This window comes from Cynoglossus semilaevis, chromosome 20 (genome assembly GCF_000523025.1).
Source record: "Cynoglossus semilaevis isolate Cse_v1.0 chromosome 20, Cse_v1.0, whole genome shotgun sequence".
Lineage (NCBI taxonomy): Eukaryota > Metazoa > Chordata > Actinopteri > Pleuronectiformes > Cynoglossidae > Cynoglossus > Cynoglossus semilaevis.
The window spans coordinates 8113378-8131767 of NC_024326.1; the positions used below are offsets into that span (position 1 = coordinate 8113378).

The window sequence follows — 18390 nt, forward strand, 5'->3', positions numbered from 1 at the left end:
CCCGCCCCCGGCTGCGGCCGCGCGGGCCGCCGCCACCACTGCAGCACAGGCGCTCGCCTTGGCGAACCAGGCTCTGCTGGGTGGCAGTCGGGGCAGCTTTGGGACGGTTCCCTCAGCAGCCCCGTCCGCTGCGGACGTGGAGGTGGACGCATTCACGGCTTCGACAGTCAGCGCTCCTTTCTCCGCGGTGCCTCCCTCGACCAGAGGCAGACTGCAGACCTACACTCAGGGAATCATTCCTGCCTCCTATTCCAGACAGTCCTCCCAAAACTACTGCCTGGAGGGTGGACAGATAGCCAACTCTGCCGTGGAGCTGCAGAGGTCAAGGTAAGCGTGTGGACAACATGTACTACAGTGTTGTACTACGGTTATAGTGCAGGTCCTGGTCTGCAGGACTCTGGAACTCAGATGTTATCACTGCAAATACACAAACATAGGACATGTCGCCCCTCAGGGGTTTCATATTTACGTTTGCAGGCATGTGCACCAGCGCTCATTCATGAAAAGTCTCACAACAGTCATGGTTTCATTTGTTTTTTTCAACCGTGAGTCATGATCCAGTGGCTGTCCTAGCCTATTTAGCTTACTGGGCCAAAGAGCCCCCTCATCCAACTCCACTGTACCGTTTTTGTTTACACACAATAATATATATATATATAGGAATACATTAAAAACAATAGAATAATAAACAATAGACAATTTCCTTTCCACCTTATTCTCCAGTCTCTTCCTTTCAGGAATAAACACATGTTGACAGTTTGTCATTACACCGTTGTCATTTTTAATATGCAAGATTTTTCTTCAAAAAAATAAAAAAAATAAAATGAAACAGTGTGATTATAGTCTGATTTACTTAAGCTAACTAAATTAGTTTGTCTGTTAAAAGGTGAGACGGAGTGAAAAGGAAAGCCTGCCTTCCCCCAACTTCTCCCTCAGCCTGTGGTTGAGACTCAGCAGCAGTTGACATTGCATCAAAAAGTGGAAAAATAGAGAAACAGTCCAATATAATCTGCTACTGTCTCTGCAAAAATAGAAAAGAAAAGAATGCAATAGAATAAAAGCTAACTGTCATTCAGACGTCAAACTGCACATAAAGTAATGCAAAAAAAGTAAATAGTTAATAATGCATTAATTTAAACTTAAAATTAAGTGCATGGAGGGTGGGGTCACTTTGTAATTGGGAAAAGACTAGAGCAGTTGTCATTACATTAGCTTACAGTAAAAGATTATTTTGTGTGGAGTGCATTCTGGGAATGATTGTCCAAAATCTTGTCTGTCGAGAGCCAAAATGGAAACTTGAAATTGGGCTGCAGTCCAAAAGACCAAGTGTATACTATTACAGTGTAACACAAAGAAGCCAGGGACCTAATTAAATAGTTCTTCGACTGACATTATACTGTATACTGTGAACCAGTATATTTTGAAGTACAGGTTACATATTTATAAACAAAAAAATATGGGCACAGCTCATTTTACTTTTTTTACTTTCCTCTGTTATAACAAATTAATTTACTATGTCAAGACTCTGCAGCTGAACTCTAACGCCCCCTGACTTGACAGGACTGAACTACTATCAATCAGTTTTCTAGGATCTCTAAGGGGCCGATGCTGTGAGGTTGGTGTTGTGTGTTAATGTGCTCCGTGCAGGTGGTTGCAGCTCTATGACTCACCTGGTGTGCACAAACACAGATAGTTACACTGGGATCAGCCCTGCGACAGCTGTGGAGCTGTATCCTACTCTCCCCGGAGAGGGAAGTGGGCAGCACACCTCGGCTGTTTCTCCCTGCATTGCTTGCTTATCAACCAACGCCTCGTCACGCTCTGTGTCAAATTTAGTAAACCTTAAATTATTTCAGGAGGAATGTCATTCCTAAAACCTGCTAAACACCTGCCGTCTCCTCCTGCTCCATTTCTCCCTCTCCTCCGCACCATAACAAACATGCTGTAACTCTACACCACTTTTTAAATAAACACAGAGGCCTGCTGCATGTGGGTGCCTTTTATTCGTCCTATTTGGCTGCTTTGTCTCTACTTCGTAGACACAGAGAGAGGTTATGGGGTCTCACCTGACCTTACTGTTGGACAGCTGTTGTTAACAGTCCTCTCATGGCTGTCAGAACCTGCTGTCTGACCCTTACTGCTCTTCTTTCAACTCAGAGCCCCCTGTCTTACCCCAAACGCTCTTGTTCCTATGGTGACTGTGCCAGAATTTGCAGGAAGCTGTGCTTCATGGTGCAACAACTCAGAGAACATCTACTTCCCCTTCCTGAACCCTGGGGAATTGAACTGCACTGTCCTCTAACTAACAGCTTCTGACTGTTACAGCTATTTGTATGTGTTTTTAAAATAAACGTTTTTGTACTGCTACTAAGATCAAGTTGGTTATCTTCTCCTCACACTGCACCAGATTTTTGATACAATCTGGTCCAGACCGGTGCAGACCCTCCCCGACTGGGAATTGTGGGCAGAATCTGGCAAAGAATCTTGTATTCTATCCACAGCTTTAGCGGAGAACAGAGCAAAGAAACCCCTGCAGTGCGAGGGTAACTTTGTTCTTCGGCCCAGTGATGATCAACTGTGACAGCTTCTTGCTCCTGGAGCCGTCGAAGCAGCCTGACCTGACTTACTAGCCCGGCTTTTATCTTTCTAAATCACCCCACCCACTGACTGTGTCCAACTACGACTTTTAAATGACGCGGCTCTCTGAATACAGCGACCGCTTCTGGTCAACTTCTGGTTGAAACATGAGATTTATACAACTCTAGGTTTTACTGTAATATATAATATACGCTGTTAAATATTTATTGATTTTATAGTTTAGTAGTTTTGATGACATTGGACACAGTCGTCTGTTTTTAGTTTTAAGTTACATAAAGTGATTGTTCCATTGCTTTAAACATTAACATGGTGGTAATTTGACAACCTATAATTAAATGATAGCCAATTAAACCTGATGTGCAGAGAATGGAGAATGTTACATAAGAGATGGCTGCAGATCAAATACTGAACAGACCTGTTGACCAATTCATCCTTCCCAGGTCAAGATCATGTTCAGAGTGTTTGTTTAGATGGGTGGTTTGTACAGTCGTGGCAGTGAACAGTCAATCCGTGTGGTTTACACGCAAATGATATGTTTGTCCACTAACGGTGTTATTAAAACCCTCAGTTTCCTTCCTTTTTTAGCATTTAAGCCCATGAATAATTTAGAACCAGGGACAGTTGCTTCCTGTAACAAATTACAACTACAATTTTTGCAGGGCATTTGCACCAAAATTTAACTCCCTTTAATGCTCGGAAGCAAACTGTTGATTCAGCACAGCCATATTCCACTGCTGCACAGCCAGACAAGCGCTGCGCTGCACACTGCCTGGTTTGTTTTCCGAGGGCAGCTGGTGGAAACGTGTCCAGAAGTCCCTGGCTTGCACAGGCAGGATGCCCAGGCTTTCTGAGAAGCAGCCTGGCTCCCAGCTCCGTGTTTTCTGTCCTTCACTTCCTCCCTGGGGCATAAGAGACACTCTCTCCCCTCAGACTCCTTTGGCCTACAGTCTTACTCCTATTCAGGAAGTTCCAGAGCCTCTGATCTGCCGCCAGAGCAGACTTTAAGGCCAGAACTGCTCTAGACCATATCCCAGTCAGGACGTACTGCATGATAATGACTGTATATTTTCTTATTCACCTCCTTCCACTCCTCGGTGTTCATCCAACTAGAATAAGCGTGCCAAATATAACATGCCTCATACCATCTGGCCTTGTCCCTTTGGAGGTGTTGAGCAACATAACGCAGACAGTCGACATCTTTCGAGTCTTTTTTAGTTTGGTTCCAAGCACTTTACGAAATGTAGCTTCATATCCTCCACAGATTCTTTCAGAATGAGGCAGCAATAACTGCAGCCACACAATTCATTAACATGCTCATGCAGTGACACATACTAATGGGATGGTGTTGATGTTGTTCCTAGTGGCACAACTCGGGTTAGGCAATAACTGCCTATTAAAGGATATGGATTTTTTTTTAAGGTCACAGAAAACACAGTATTTGGTGCTATTAGTATCTGCAGGGTTTCTATCTACTATTCAGATTTGCCAGAAAACCTCCAAAAAGTAGCGAGACCAAAGGTGTTAGCAGAGCTAGCCTATCCTAGCCATGGCGTAGACTTGCAACCACTCATGCATCAAATGCTAGCAGACTGCTAGAAAAAGGCTAACAAGCTGAATGCTAGCACAGATAGCATACTACGTGCTATGTGTCTTACACAAAACCAAATTTGTCCTCTGCATCTAAGCCATCAACCGTTTCCCCAGGATTGGGGCCCAATGTGGGATTCAAACCCTGGTCCTCTGATACCAAGCCCCACCAACAGGCCAGCAATGGGAACAACGCAGTTAATGCTGACAAACACCAAATACTGTAACAATTGAATTAAACCGCACACTACCCCTTTAAATCATTTCCGTTAACTTTGGGAAAAAATAAGTCATATGATTGGGAAATGGTTCAGTCTTCACATCCACCCAGGCTTTATTGCATTGTACCACTGGGCATGGTTACTAACTGGTTTTCTGTTTGTGATATTTTATGTCTGGTGCCTCCAGTTAAATGGCCCGATGCTGTGGGAATGTAGTTAAATGCATTAGAAGTCACTTGAAGGCAACAAAGGCAGGAACTGTTTCAGAGACTCTGACTGACGATTGTTTTTGGATCTTTGTTGTAATTTATGTTGAGGCTCCAGTAAAGCCTCTGACAAAAGCCTTGTTAATGTCACACTATGGTTGGCGTTACGTCTCCACCGTGAATGAGTGGCCCAGTCTGTTATTGTGTTATTGTTTCCACAGCTAGTTTGCAGCCAGGAAAACATCATTTTGCATTAAAACCACAGTCCAGTGCGGTCGCTGGATTGAAGTGGAAAAATGACCTTTAGTCCTTTAGTGGTGAAAGTCACTTTTTGGTGATGATTCAATGATTCACTGACGTTTGGACAGGAAAATCCATAATGTGTGACAAGGAGGCCACTGCAGGCATACATAATGACATATATGAGAAACAGTTAGAGGGAGGTCTTTATGAAATGCTGCAGAGACATTATCAATACATTTCCAAAAAATCTTTCAACTGGATTAATTAAAAAAAAAAAAAGAGACAAAAAGATTAATACGATATATGACAACATAGGATTTTGTTTTATCAGTGTTTACAGTATCAGGTTTAAATACACTTGTTTTATCAGTGTTGTTATGATATTTTCTTTAGTCACACCTTACAGTATCAGGTTTAAATACACTTGTCCTAGTCACCTGACTGAGATATTCATTAGTGCAGCTCTGGATCGACTCCAGTCTAATAGTAGGTTTTGAAAATGACTCTTAATAGTAAACACTACCATTGTCAGCAGCATTATCCAATACACATCAGAATAATACACTACTGGGATTCTCATGAGTCTTCAAAGCAGCAGAAGGCCTGTTTATTTTCCTATCTGCATTTATAAGTCCTTATCCAGTCAAGTCACTCATCACTGTCACTGCAGGAGGACAGTGTTTTTCTGTACGACTGACCACGAATCACGATTTCACAGCGACTTTCAGCGAGCAGACGTCAGTCTCCTTAATTACGACCGCTTCACGGTTTATTTTTACTGCTCAGATGTCTTAAAAGCGGCTTCTTTGTCCTTCCTACAGTTCATGATCGTTACGGTGATAAGTGTGGTCAAGACAAAGCCATGGCCCGTCGCTTCCAGTCGGACTCTTCACGTAGTGTAAATACCTATCTCAGTACATCTCCTCCACCATGCAGCCTGTGTTTGCTTAAACCCTGGGAGACGCTCAAGCACCGAGTCATCTTTTGTTAATCTGGACCTCATGCTCTGTTGTTTATTAACTGACCACTCTGCCATCTCTCCTACTGGCTGAGAGGATTACTGGAGAGGGCCAGAGGTCAGGATAAATGTCATCACCTTGTTTTCATGCTGCAGCTTGCAGCAACAAGTCGTCCATGCACTAAGCAGACAGCCTCCAGTTTTTATGGTCTCCTGACATCATACTCCTGGGCCACAACAGGCCATCACCCCAGGAGCTAAAAATCAGCCAAATGTTGTTGCTGGTCCTAAATGTTTCCTATGATTCATTCAGCAATTTGCTAAACCTGCTTAGATAAAACATTTTGTGAAGAAAAGGGTCAAAAAAACAAGGTCATTTATCAACGACTTGGAGTACCAAGAAAACTGCTGAGTCAACGTGAAGAGGCACCAGTTAGCACACTTGGTCATAAAATGTTCGTAATTTCTTAAAAATTAAAATGACTGGTAATAATATCAACATCAACCAGTAGGAGCAGATAATTATGAGCCTCCAGTAAAGGAAATAAAATCTCACACTACAGTACAAACAAGTTATTCACAAATGACTTTTCCTGAAGTAGTGATGGTGCTAAAGGTTGCTCTGAGGTCTGGAGGTGGAACAACTGTAAAAAGGACAGGCTAATCCTTTTTTTTTTCATTGCGATCATTTGATTAAAATATATTCTAATAATATTTTAATAACACCCACAAACTGACTATAAAACATGGACTTTAACATGCTTTGATATGTGGTGATTATTTATTTGTCGAACCCGATACACGCTCTGTACAATATTGATGATGTGAAGAGTCAGTTACTGGGTTTGGCCGACTTGTCACACAGCTGCAGAGCTGATATGTACTTGTTGACAGATAAGCCTCCTTGTGTGCTGTGTATTTATTATTCGAGCAAGAAGAAATTACCACAAGTTTGTGTCCGCGTTGTTGGACACAGTAAGAAGGCAGGCTACGTTGTTATTCTGGTAATAATTATGCAATTACAACCTAATTTTGGAACAGCTCAGTCTCACTTCACAGTCCACACACACACACACACGGCGACTGTGTCACATGTGGCATTGTTTCTGATACTGGCAGCCGATCATTTAAAAGTGTTTGGGCAGAATTAGCCCGTGGAGAGGTGGGAATAAAGGCCATCTGTGAAAGAAATGTGTTACACAGAGCTCTCGTAGCGGCAGCCTGTTGGTTATCCTCTTAGCAGCCTTAGATCCCAGAATATTCTCTGTGATCCAGGCAAAGAATATGAAGTGATCACTGGCCACGCTGTGGTGTTGATTGATGCCATAACTCCTAACAGCTTCAATCTTATTGGTGCAAATCAACCACAGAACACAGAGCAGTGGGAGGTAATTAAACACCACTGCTGTCCAAACCCATTGTACTGGGATTGTACTTTAACAGAACAGGGTTGATAGCATTAAAGGAATAGTTGAGGACAACAATGGGGGAACTGATAAAAATCACATTTCAGCCACTTAAGAAATTAATTATACTGGTCTTCTCTCGGCAGACCTTTTTGAAGGGGAAACAAAAGGTAAAGTACTTCACACAGCAAAGGTGTCAGACAAAACAGTTATTTTTAGATGCAAGAGTTTAGCTTCCTGTCCAAAAATCAAACATCATCTTATTGACTGTAGCTCAGACATTAAGAAGCTGCAGACTTTCTGTAAGTACTTATTAAACTGCTGGCACAGGGGTCAGATTCCCCCTGACCTCTGCTGCAGGGCAGTAGCTCTAAGTTCAGTTCCACCTACCACTGTGAAATCCCAACCCCCAAACGTCAGAATGCGCAGCTAGTTAAACTATGCCATATAACTATGCAGGCTGCCCCTGTGTAAACCCATAGCAGAGAAAAAAGCTAAAAAAAAAACAACAACTAATTATTGCATTGTCCCCAGAGTTGTGTTTTAGTGCCTACAACATTATATTTTGTCAGTATAGATTTTTCTAAACTTCCTCGCTCACTGTGTTTTCAGACGAAGACTCATCTCACAGCGGTCTTCGCTGGAAACACTAGAGGATATTGAGGAAAATGCTCCTTTACGCAGGTACTGTTAGAACCCTTTAACACCCCCCCTGCTTTTATTGATTTTTGTCTCTACTCCATGAAACGTAGTGTGTTTTTTGAAGTAAGTAAGTGCTGATGATGTCTGCTTTGTTTTTTCAGATGCCGGACCCTATCTGGTTCCCCCCGACCAAAGAGCTTCAAGAAAGTCCACTTCATAAAGAATATAAGGCAACATGATATGCGCAACGGAAGGTATGAAGGCAAACAGCCCCGTCCCACAGTCAAAACAAGTCTTCAAGTGTGTGATGGCAGGATGCCCCAGTCAATGAGGAGCAGTTTGGATGTAGCTCACGTTACACAGCCCATTGAGTTGGCCAGTCCTGCCCATTCACACCATGGTGTCCTTACAGAGTTATCTAACTCATTCAAATCAACTTTGAATTTAAATATTGAGTCACACATGTTTGCAGTAGTATTCCTGCACACATCAGTAAAAGGCTGTCAATAAGAAACGGGACATCAGTCCAAATGTCATCACCTCTAAACTACAACAACATTTCAAACTCAATATATGACAATACGACCTGTTTAGCTGTTAACTGTCTGATGCAGCCTTTGTCTATATCTACGTACATTATAAAAACATATTTCAGCCCTGGAACCACTGACACTAAACACTATATTGACTTTTCAATTCATTCTCTTCATTTCAGGTTTTTATTGCACACTTTTTTTTCCAACTTTAACCTGTGGATCTTATCGGATAGTCATTGATTAGCCTGTTTGCCATTTTTTTTTTTTTTAGGATAGTCCTTATCAGTGGCAGAAGATCCTTCTATAGTGTATTTTCTGTCCTGCCCTATCGAGATTGTAGCCAAACAGGGTATGTATCCGACAGCATGCCGAACTTTGTCACTTCCAGCCTGTGCTCCCTCCTCCTTTATGTTTCCTCATCCCCTTTCCTTTGGGTAAACTCTCCTGTGGCTGTTGCATACCTTACATCACTGGAGACTGGTTTTGGTGGATGCATTTTTACCTTAACAATAGGAGAAATTGGAATAAAAGGGTGCTTTCGCTGTTTGATTTGTCTTTAACTAGATCACATCGCAGCTTAACATTCGTGGCTTGTTATGCTTTCTTTCCATGACTGCTCCAGTGGCTTTTGGGCACTCATTCTGTTTGTTTGGCTAGCTTTGCTGTCTAGCATTTGAGACGCAGCCTCCCGAGGGGTTCCTTCTGTCCCAAGATGTTGAAATTTTGACCTTTACTTCTAGCCGGCTGCTGCTGTGAGCTAATCATCTACGAGTCCTGCAGATGGAAACATCTGTTGTGTGTCACAGTTACGGACGTTTTTATCAACAGTTTTACCTTTTTCTATGCCTAGATAAAGAGTTTTATTTATTTTTGACAAAACAAACAAGAGTATTCGACTCCCCCTGTTGTTTGTTTGGTTACTGCACTTGCATGGCCTTGGTTCTGGTGCCCCCCCCTCCCCTCAGTCTTATTGAATGGAGTGTTTTGGAGGAAGAGAAAAGAGACAAATACCATGGAACAAAAAACAGCAGGGGATAGAGAAGGATAAAACCTGTTCAGTCTGTTTGTGGAATTGCCTAATCCAGCCACTCAGTGAAGGTCAAGGGTTAATAAACTCCGTAGTGTTATTCAATATACTGCTTCTAATTGAGAGGTTAGCATTAAACTGTCATTAACGCGAAACCCTCAAAGCATGCGACTCTTCATTCCCCTTTTTTATGTCCTTTTTTCTCTTTAGTGAATCTTCAATTTAAATTTTAAAAAACACACTACATTTTACCCCGAAGAGCTCTGAATATCCAGATTAGCCTAGAATACCATGCGTAAGCACTGAATGTGTACCTGCAGTGGGATACACTAAAAGTATTTCGTGGGGCAAATATTAACGCCACAAAACCAAACGTTGTTATTGTTATGCCTAAGTCAGGCACTTATTACACAGACAGGATGGAACACGACAATTTTTAACATTTGTAACTGGGCAAAGGCATCTGCTTCCCACATTTTCTGGCAGCCTGTCGACACCTTCACATTAATCAGAGCGACAGGAATATTATCTGGAAACATTTGTGGAAAGACTTTTGTACAAACAGAGGACAGTGTAAGTAGTGGCCTTTTTTTTTTTGACAGTTTGTCTTTTCTTTTTTTAACCTAATAATCACTGTTTAAGTAAAGTTTCTAATTAATCGAGTAACTAATCAATGATTTTTTGTGGGGTGTTTTTTTTTTTGAGTAACTAATCAATGATTTGTTGTGTGGTGTTTTTTTTTTTTAAATAAAGAGCGACTGACTTGCTGGTGGTGTGTACGGCGAAGTGTAATTTAAATCTGAACACAGTAAACCGTCAACTGCCGGTAGATGGAAGCACAAGTAAAACTAACAGTATTCCTTTCATAAGAAATCAGTTCAGACAAAAACGTTATTTTTTCACACCAGGACCCAAACAAAGAGCAAAGCTTCAGCTACACTGCAGGAAACAGATTTTAGATATTTAATTTGTTAGAGAAGCTCTTACTTTCTAAGCAGGCTTCCACGGTCTCCTGGCATGTTTCCTTGTTCTATGTGCATGTTCTCCTTGTACTAGCACGTACTCAAGATTTTCCAAACCCTAAAAAACAAAAACCTGCATGTTAGGCAATGCTACTGACACAGGCACGTGATCTTTGGTTACAAAAAAAGTGACAGATTTTCAATACAATAGCATTCATTTTCAGAAACAGTGGTATCTGAAACAGCAGTGTCAGAAAGCACTATCAGCATTTAACTGCCGTAGCGTGGCTTATATACTATAGTATTGTAGAACGACAAACACATAGGGGTTTAAAGCCAGTCATTCCTAATCGTGTAGTTCACTTTGCAATGAAAGCTTTTCCCTCTCCAGTTCTTTTTTAAGAATTTAGCTGCACACGAACACTCCCGTCTGCTCTCCCACTTATTATTTTCCCCGCTGTGCTTTAAAAACGCCTGCCTATATCTACGGTGCGTTCGTGATCATTCGTCCTGGTGTCTGCCAGATAACACTGTTTTCATTATGGGAGCTCAGACACACGTCACTACAACAGGGGGCTAGTCATGTGAGGAGCCGCTGCGTCACTCCTCTCTGTAAATCAGTGCCCTGTTTAAATAGAAGGAAACTGGTGTTTGACTTTATTTTGACTTCAGCCCATTTTATCCTCTTCAGTTCTGCACCGTAAACATCATTTTGATAATTTTATTATGGGTGTTTTTTTTGTTCCATTTTCTAGAGACATTTTAAGGACAAATTTGAAGGAGCAAAATGAATGGCCCTCCTTTTGTTTGCTTACATTAGTATAATTTACAGTTTGGGTGGAGGTTTAATCACATTGAGACACTGTTTCAATGTCATTTCATGGCTGTTTTCATTTGGGCCACCGTCAATAAAAACGAAATATTTGAGCTACTTCTTCTTCTGTTTGCTCCTCTGCTCTCTTTTCTCTCTCGTCATCTCCTCCTGACCTCAGCAGAACATCATGACGTTCCGCACCACCCCGGCTCCTTTTGCATTGGTCAAGTGTTTTCAAGTAGAAACACGTCGCTTCTCTCATGGGTGTACCTTTTTTTCTGATTGCCCTAGCATGTTCCCATAGACAGGCAATTACAGAAACTAGGGCAAATCAATACTGAGGCCTTTTAGCTGCGCAGCAATGAGGTGAAGGGCTACAGCACACTGCAGTCAATCCATGTGAGCAAATGTCAAAGGCACGGTATTATTACTGTCATAAAAAACAAGGTGTCATGTGCTCGTCGTCAGGGATGTAAAGCTGGAAGGTGGGCGACAGCGACACCCGTCGGGCAGCATCAGTGCCAAGGAGATGGTGATCGGACTGGAGGGAGTGGAGTTAGGAGCAGATGGAAAGGTGAGAACGCAGCAGATATGAAAGGTGAAATTTGATCAGCTGGTCTACAGTGGAAATATAAAGTGTCGTGGGTCGAGTCAGTTTATTTAAAAGACCCAGGAGACTCATTTTGTGTCAATTAATGTTGACTCTGACAGAATGCCCAAGTACATTTAATATGATGTACCTCTACATATGCCATTACAATTTAAAAAAAATTCTGATTCTTCTTGTGTACCACTAGAGATAACCTCCGTTCCATTAGTGGTTCATGTACCATGGCTTTAGAACCACTGAAGTAAGCCATTATTGTAGGTGTTGGTTCTGACCTTTATGAACTTCTGTGCCAACGTTCTTTGATTTACATCATAAACCACTTTATCTGAAAAACAAAGCAAGACAACCACCACCTCCAACAACAACAACAACAACGATCTTTTCAACCTCAGTTTAAAGCAGATTTTGTTTACCTGTGTCTGCAGACTGTGTCCTACACCCAGTTCTTGTACCCCACCAATGTTCTGGGTGGTCGGAGAAACACCATCGACTCCACCTCCTCCTTCTCCCAGTCCCGTAACGCCAGCCATCGCAGCCTCAGCCTGGGCCGGGCCAACAGCAACCAGAGCAGCATGGACACAGGTATGTAACCGCCCAACACTCGCACGGCTGGCCTGCAGATGAAAATGCTACCATACACTGCTAGTGATCCATTACATATGACTCAGGGTTATTGTTCGATTCTGTGGTTTATTACTGTGGCGTGTACCTTACTGGAATCAAATTAGTTTTTGTTTTTTCCCTGCTTTCTCAACCTCAGTTGTTCTATTTGTTCAGGGAATGACTTTGGGGAGCTCCGGGAGTACGACCCTAATCTGCTGGATGATCCTCAGTGGCCCTGTGGAAAACACAAGAGAGTCCTCATCTTCCCCTCGTATATGGTGAGAAAACAGCCTAGCTGCATCCAGCATTTCATCATCAGCAACAACAAAAACAACGGCAGCATCACTAGATACTGCAGCATTGTACTCTTGAGACCAGAATGGAAAGTTTGCTCTAATCCAGGACATCGTTTCTCTGAAATAGATCCACTTCTGTTTTGGCATTTTTAATGCAGTGTCTCACAGAATCTCTTTTGTGCCCAGTTTCCCACCACAACTTTCAACAATAACAGCACACACACACAGAGACTTATTTGGCTAGAGTTCACGTCTAAAATGCCCTCCTTAATTTTATCAGCCATTTTCAAAGGCAGAGAGGAGATTTTTCAGACCGGTTTAATCAGGAAGGTCACAGGGCCGGGCTGTACCCCCACCTTTGGCGCCTGGAAGACTGCTTAATTCCTGCAACAGTTGATTTTCCTGAATTCCTTAAAAGACCTTCTCACTTCATGATATCACACTGCTGTAGCAATAAAACACAGCGAGGAAAAGAACGGATGTTTATTTTAGCTGAAAGAATGAAAAAAAAAATACTCCACCTCATTATTTCCTGGGCTCTGTTTTTGTTATGAAGACTGGCAGAATACCGGACCAGGAGTGACATAGTTGAAATATTCAGTCAAGGCCGGTCTGTGCTTTTTTTCCTGCTGTCTTCCTCCAAACACAACAGCCAGCATCTCTCAACAATAGCTATTGTATTTGCTCCAGGAATGGAAACAGTAAGTTGTCAGCATTTCAGGGGTTGAACACAGGCCACTCAGGAGACATGGCTCCAGCAGAGCTTTTTAAGTTCACACAGGGGATGACGGGAACTTCACTGACCTCACTGTGTCATTTAGGAAACATTTTGGCTCAGATTGTTTGTTTTTTGTTCTGTGTAAATATACTTTTGTTCTCAAGGTTTAATTTAACATTTGTCCCAATTAAAGTATCCATATACATGTCTGAAAATTAAAAATATTACTATACATAAATATAACTATGACAAATAGCATCTGAAATGTAGCAAATATATATTTTACTATTAAAAGACAGGGTGGGGCTTAGATACACATGGAAATGTTAGCTCTGGGTTTTACAGTACCTGTGAAAACTCATGGGCAACACCAGTGTGTCACTGTGAGACGGGGGAATCCAACACTAACATGAGGATCCAGTGGTGTTCCCCAGGGCTGAACGTGGGGTCATCCTGACACCACCTGTGGTTTTGCTTTTCAGACGACGGTCATTGAATACGTCAAGCCATCCGACCTGAAGAAGGACATGAACGAAACCTTCAAGGAGAAATTCCCCCACATAAGACTGACACTGAGCAAGATAAGAAGGTAAAACTCCTGTGAAGACTTTTCAGGTTTTATGTCAGAAGAAATCTTCGTGGTGTTATTATTGTTTTCTCTGGTTCAACTTTCTTCTGCTTATCTTTACTCACTCTGTTTGTCTGTGCAGCTTGAAAAGGGAGATAAGAAAACTGGCTCAGGATGAATGTGGTTACGAGGAGCCCACAGTGGCCATGGCTTTTGTCTACTTTGAAAAACTTGTTCTTCAAGGCAAACTGAACAAACAGAATCGTAAACTCTGCGCTGGAGCCTGTGTCCTTCTGGCAGCAAAGATTGGTGGTGATCTGAAGAAACATGAAGTCAAGCTGCTGATCGATGTAAGGATTTAGAAAGAGTATATATTTATATGTATATACATACACACACACATATACTGTATATAAGACACATTTTCCACTCACATTCACACCTGTGAACCAAACCAGAATGAACAATTAAACTAAAACAACAGTCAAGTCTCACTACATTCACATCATCTTCAGTTCAAGTCTGACATTCTAACAGCCCTGGTTATTATTAAACTGTCCAACTTGTCTTCTCTGTAAGGAACCAGTCCAACTGCAATGATGGTTTAACCATAACTGGGTGTGGTCATGAGTCATTATTAATAAAGTATTAAAATTAACCATTGTTTGTTTCTCGTCATCACTGTTCTTGGCAGAAACTGGAGGAAAGGTTCAGAGTCAATCGCCGAGAGCTGATCGCCTTCGAGTTCCCTGTCCTGGTCGCACTGGAGTTCAACCTGCACCTGCCTGAACACGAGATCATGCCCCACTACAGACGCCTGCTGCAGGCCTCCTAGCATTAGTGACCCATCAGGGGGTCGGCCAGCTGGTTCTCCTCCTGATTTAACCTTCATCCTCTCACCTCTGTCCCTGTCACCAGCTGACAGCTTGAAGGTACCACTGGTTGTGACTCAGCTGCAGCCAGACATCATGAACAACAACCTCCTTCCTCTCAGAGACAAGGAATCAGCCAAAGGGACTCACATTTTCACAGACTCAACACCATATTTTTTGCTTTTCATAATCACTACAAGGACGCGACAGAAAGGGTTCATCATCTCTATATCTTTGTATATTTTCATTCCATCGTCGTATTTTAATCTTGACTGTTTTTTTTACCTAACATGAGATTTTTTTCTTATTCCTTATGACATCTCTCATCATTCGTTTCCTTTGTATAAACTGTGGAATGATGGGTTGCCTCCAGACCAGGATACAGTTTAAACAAAAGCCTTTGAAAAGGCCGGTTTCTGCCTGGACTGTTCTTCATCTTTTCTACGTCATCAGCATCAAAGTGCACTTTTTCTAAATACTGTGGGACGTGGGTTGACCGTGAACAATTTTGTTATGACTATTAATACACTTGGGAACTCAAAAACTTAAAAAAAAAAAAGTCACTTGGATGTACCTCTGATTCATTTTCTAAAGTTTTCTGTAATTTTCTAGCCACAGCGGTCGGCATGATTGTTTTTACACAGGTTCTTGCAGGAAAGACCTGGACGTTCCTCTGTTCACTGAAGTATTCCTTTTATTTTCTACCAGTTTAATGCTTGCCATGGATTCCTGCAGACCAGACCCACTTTGTATCAGTGTTGAATTTCTTGTGCTCTATGTTAGAGTGTATTGCTGGCACATTTACAGTGCTATGATAGGCATTACAATTTGTCCATGACAAATACGCCATCAACCAGGGGTGAGAGTGAACAACAAGGGGCTGTGGTTGTAGGGAGAGATTGAGCCTTATCTGGTGGATGTGCTTCAAAACCCTGTGCCATAAATATTTACCTGCTGAAGTGTCCTTAATCAAAACATAAAGTCCACAGGAGGACATTGGTCTTCAACTGATGCTGAACATTGAGGACAATTGTAATGTTTAAGGAAAAAAAAAAAAAATTCAACGTGAATCAGTATTTGATTTGATATTTTAAAAAATAAGCGAGGGGGTTTTGCTGGAAAAAGCTGTGCCAATGTGACCAACTGATAACATGGCGTTGTTATAATATTCCTTTTATTTTTGGCATGAATTCCTTTTTATATAACTAAAACAATACCAAGTAGTGAGAAGCAATCAAATTAACATGAAACAAGTCTACCTAAACACTGAATTATTTATTTACTAGTCTTTGATTTGAACTTGATTTGGTCCGGACCAAATGTTGTGATCAGAAATGACAAGAATGACACTACGCTTTTGTTGTGATTTCATGAAAACCCAAAGATTTAGCTGTTCCTTTGGATTCTCTGTTAGGAAACACTGATGGGCCACACTTACTACCTGTGTATGATTGTAAATAAACAGCTTGGCTTGTTCAATCAATGCACGACTGAGGTCTTCCTGTTCTTTTTAAGGGAATGTCTTCATTCTCCATCACTGCAAACACCATAATAATTAACCTGTTTTTACGTCAAAGTCCTGCAAACTCACCAACCAAAGTCAACTGCCATTGGGCTGCCTCTGACTGAACACGTGGAGAATGTTGTGACGCACTACAGACGACACATTAATGCAGCCACATTCACACTAACATTAATAGTTAACCTGGAGAACATTCTGCACATCAACAAACACACTCAGGGCGATTGAGAGGATCAACTACTCCTCCACTGTGGGGCGCTGTAGAGTTCTGTTTATGTTTTTTCATATAATAGTCAATAAGGTGAGATAAACTAGTTTACACTAATGTTATACCATCAGAAACAGCTTCCAGGTATATTGGCTGTAAACATATGAAAACATATGACAATATGAGCAACCCTCAGACCAAATCACTGCAGGCAAGAGCATTACTTTGACAACAACTGGAGAACTTCACAGACTTTCTCCTCCTTTCCCTTTAAAAATCACATTTAACGACAAAATACATCAGCCACCTTCAATAACACTGAACCTACAGTTTCCATAAATGCTCCTTTTGTTGCCAAGTTTCAGTTGCTCTGACATTTGTTTACATGTTTACAAATGTTTGGATTCATTGTAAGTCAAGGCAACTGGGCCAAACAACAATGGACAGTGAAAAAAAACGTCTAAAACATGGAATAACAAGCAAAGGACATTAAACATTGATAATAATAATAATAATAATAATATCAACAACAACATGGTGGAGTACACGGTGATTGACAGTTACTATACAAAAACAAAAACAAACAAACAAACAAACATTGAGGACTGCACTATCTGTGCAGTCAATTCCAAACCCAGCACTGTCAACAAACTCCTACTAAAAAAAGGTTTAAATAAATACCACACATAATGACAGGTGTGTCACAATTCAAGTCTCCAAACTTTCTTGCACCACACACCGGTTTTATCTAAAACAAAGAGTGCAAAAACACGCAAACACGCCACATAAACAACATTTACATCAACTGCATGAAAATGAAAACTCACCGTGACGTTAAACTGCAGACTGTCGTTGTGTAAACTGCGGCCTTCACTCACGAAAACCACGCACTGCCAGAAATGTTTGTTTGTGTACGTTGTCCATGTTTTTTTCCTTATTTCCGCTGATGGTCTTCTGATTTCCGTCGTGGCTCTTCCACGTCCGTACTTCCGAATTTTATTTATTATTTATTAACATTTCTCCCAGTAATACGTTATACAAAAAATACGCAGAAAAATAGTAAGTAAATAAATAAGTAAATAAATAAAATGCGACCGTTTGTGACTGAAAATGTATTTTAATTTTGTATTGTTCTACTTTTTTTGCTCCATGTTCTATTTCTGTTTTTTTTTGTGCAAAGTCCTTAAAAAGCCCCACAAATAAATGAATAATGTTGTTGTTGTTGTTGTTGTGTTGTCTATTATTATCTTGTTATTGTAAAAAGCTGCAATGAAGAGGACACATCCATCCTGAATTTAGGGGCAAATAGAAATTGAACTTAGAAGCTTATGTATGGCAGGCAGAATTAATATCACTGTAGCATTTAGTAAAAACTAAAATTTTAAAAATGGAAAAGAAGCAATAAGGCTCCTGCTGTGAGCCTAGTACTGTATGAACTGCTGCTGCTCCATCATCTCTGTTTAATACCAGGTCATGTTGGGAACCTTCGTGCAGTCTGTCATGTCTGTTAGTCATACCGTAGCATTATTTTATGGCTGTGTTATTTGACTGATCTGACACAGCAACAGTCATAACAAATGAAAACAGTCGTCGTCTGATCACTGTGTTAGTCTAAAGTCCAACACAGTCATTTGTGCCGAGAATCAACTACAAATATTCCACAGATGACACAGTAAAGAAGAATTAAAAAAACAAAATGATCCGTGATACACATGCACGCACACACAACCTGTTAATGTGTGAAGGTGATTCCAGACTCTGATTCTCAGAGCAGATTGTTTCAGTGTGTTTTC

General features: G+C 41.3%; 1 protein-coding gene and 1 long non-coding RNA gene across 7 annotated transcripts in view; one reads left to right on the forward strand and one right to left on the reverse strand.

The window, feature by feature from the left end:
• Positions 1 to 16350, forward strand: part of cables1 (Cdk5 and Abl enzyme substrate 1) — an 18409-nt gene extending 2059 nt beyond the window's left edge. Inside the window, exons 2-11 of one of the 5 annotated variants that reach the window (XM_025066044.1) lie at positions 25 to 327; positions 7832 to 7903; positions 8023 to 8115; positions 8669 to 8746; positions 11669 to 11774; positions 12236 to 12392; positions 12588 to 12691; positions 13910 to 14016; positions 14138 to 14345; positions 14690 to 16350. In XM_025066044.1, the coding sequence (XP_024921812.1) occupies positions 25 to 327; positions 7832 to 7903; positions 8023 to 8115; positions 8669 to 8746; positions 11669 to 11774; positions 12236 to 12392; positions 12588 to 12691; positions 13910 to 14016; positions 14138 to 14345; positions 14690 to 14830 (1369 nt within the window). In that variant the 3' untranslated portion in view covers positions 14831 to 16350. The remainder of the gene's footprint in view (positions 1 to 24; positions 328 to 7831; positions 7904 to 8022; positions 8116 to 8668; positions 8747 to 11668; positions 11775 to 12235; positions 12393 to 12587; positions 12692 to 13909; positions 14017 to 14137; positions 14346 to 14689) is intronic. The other 4 variants (XM_017042555.2, XM_025066045.1, XM_025066046.1 and 1 more) reach the window with 4 other exon arrangements.
• LOC112488685 (uncharacterized) lies at positions 10171 to 12656 on the reverse strand. 2 transcript variants are annotated; one of them, XR_003053030.1, is made up of 4 exons: positions 12520 to 12656; positions 12224 to 12424; positions 12083 to 12135; positions 10171 to 10504 (listed from the first exon to the last, which is right to left on the reverse strand). It is a non-coding gene; the product is annotated as an uncharacterized LOC112488685 (long non-coding RNA). The 2 variants fall into 2 exon arrangements; XR_003053031.1 differs by lacking the exon at positions 12083 to 12135.
• Positions 16351 to 18390: the final 2040 nt, after the last annotated feature.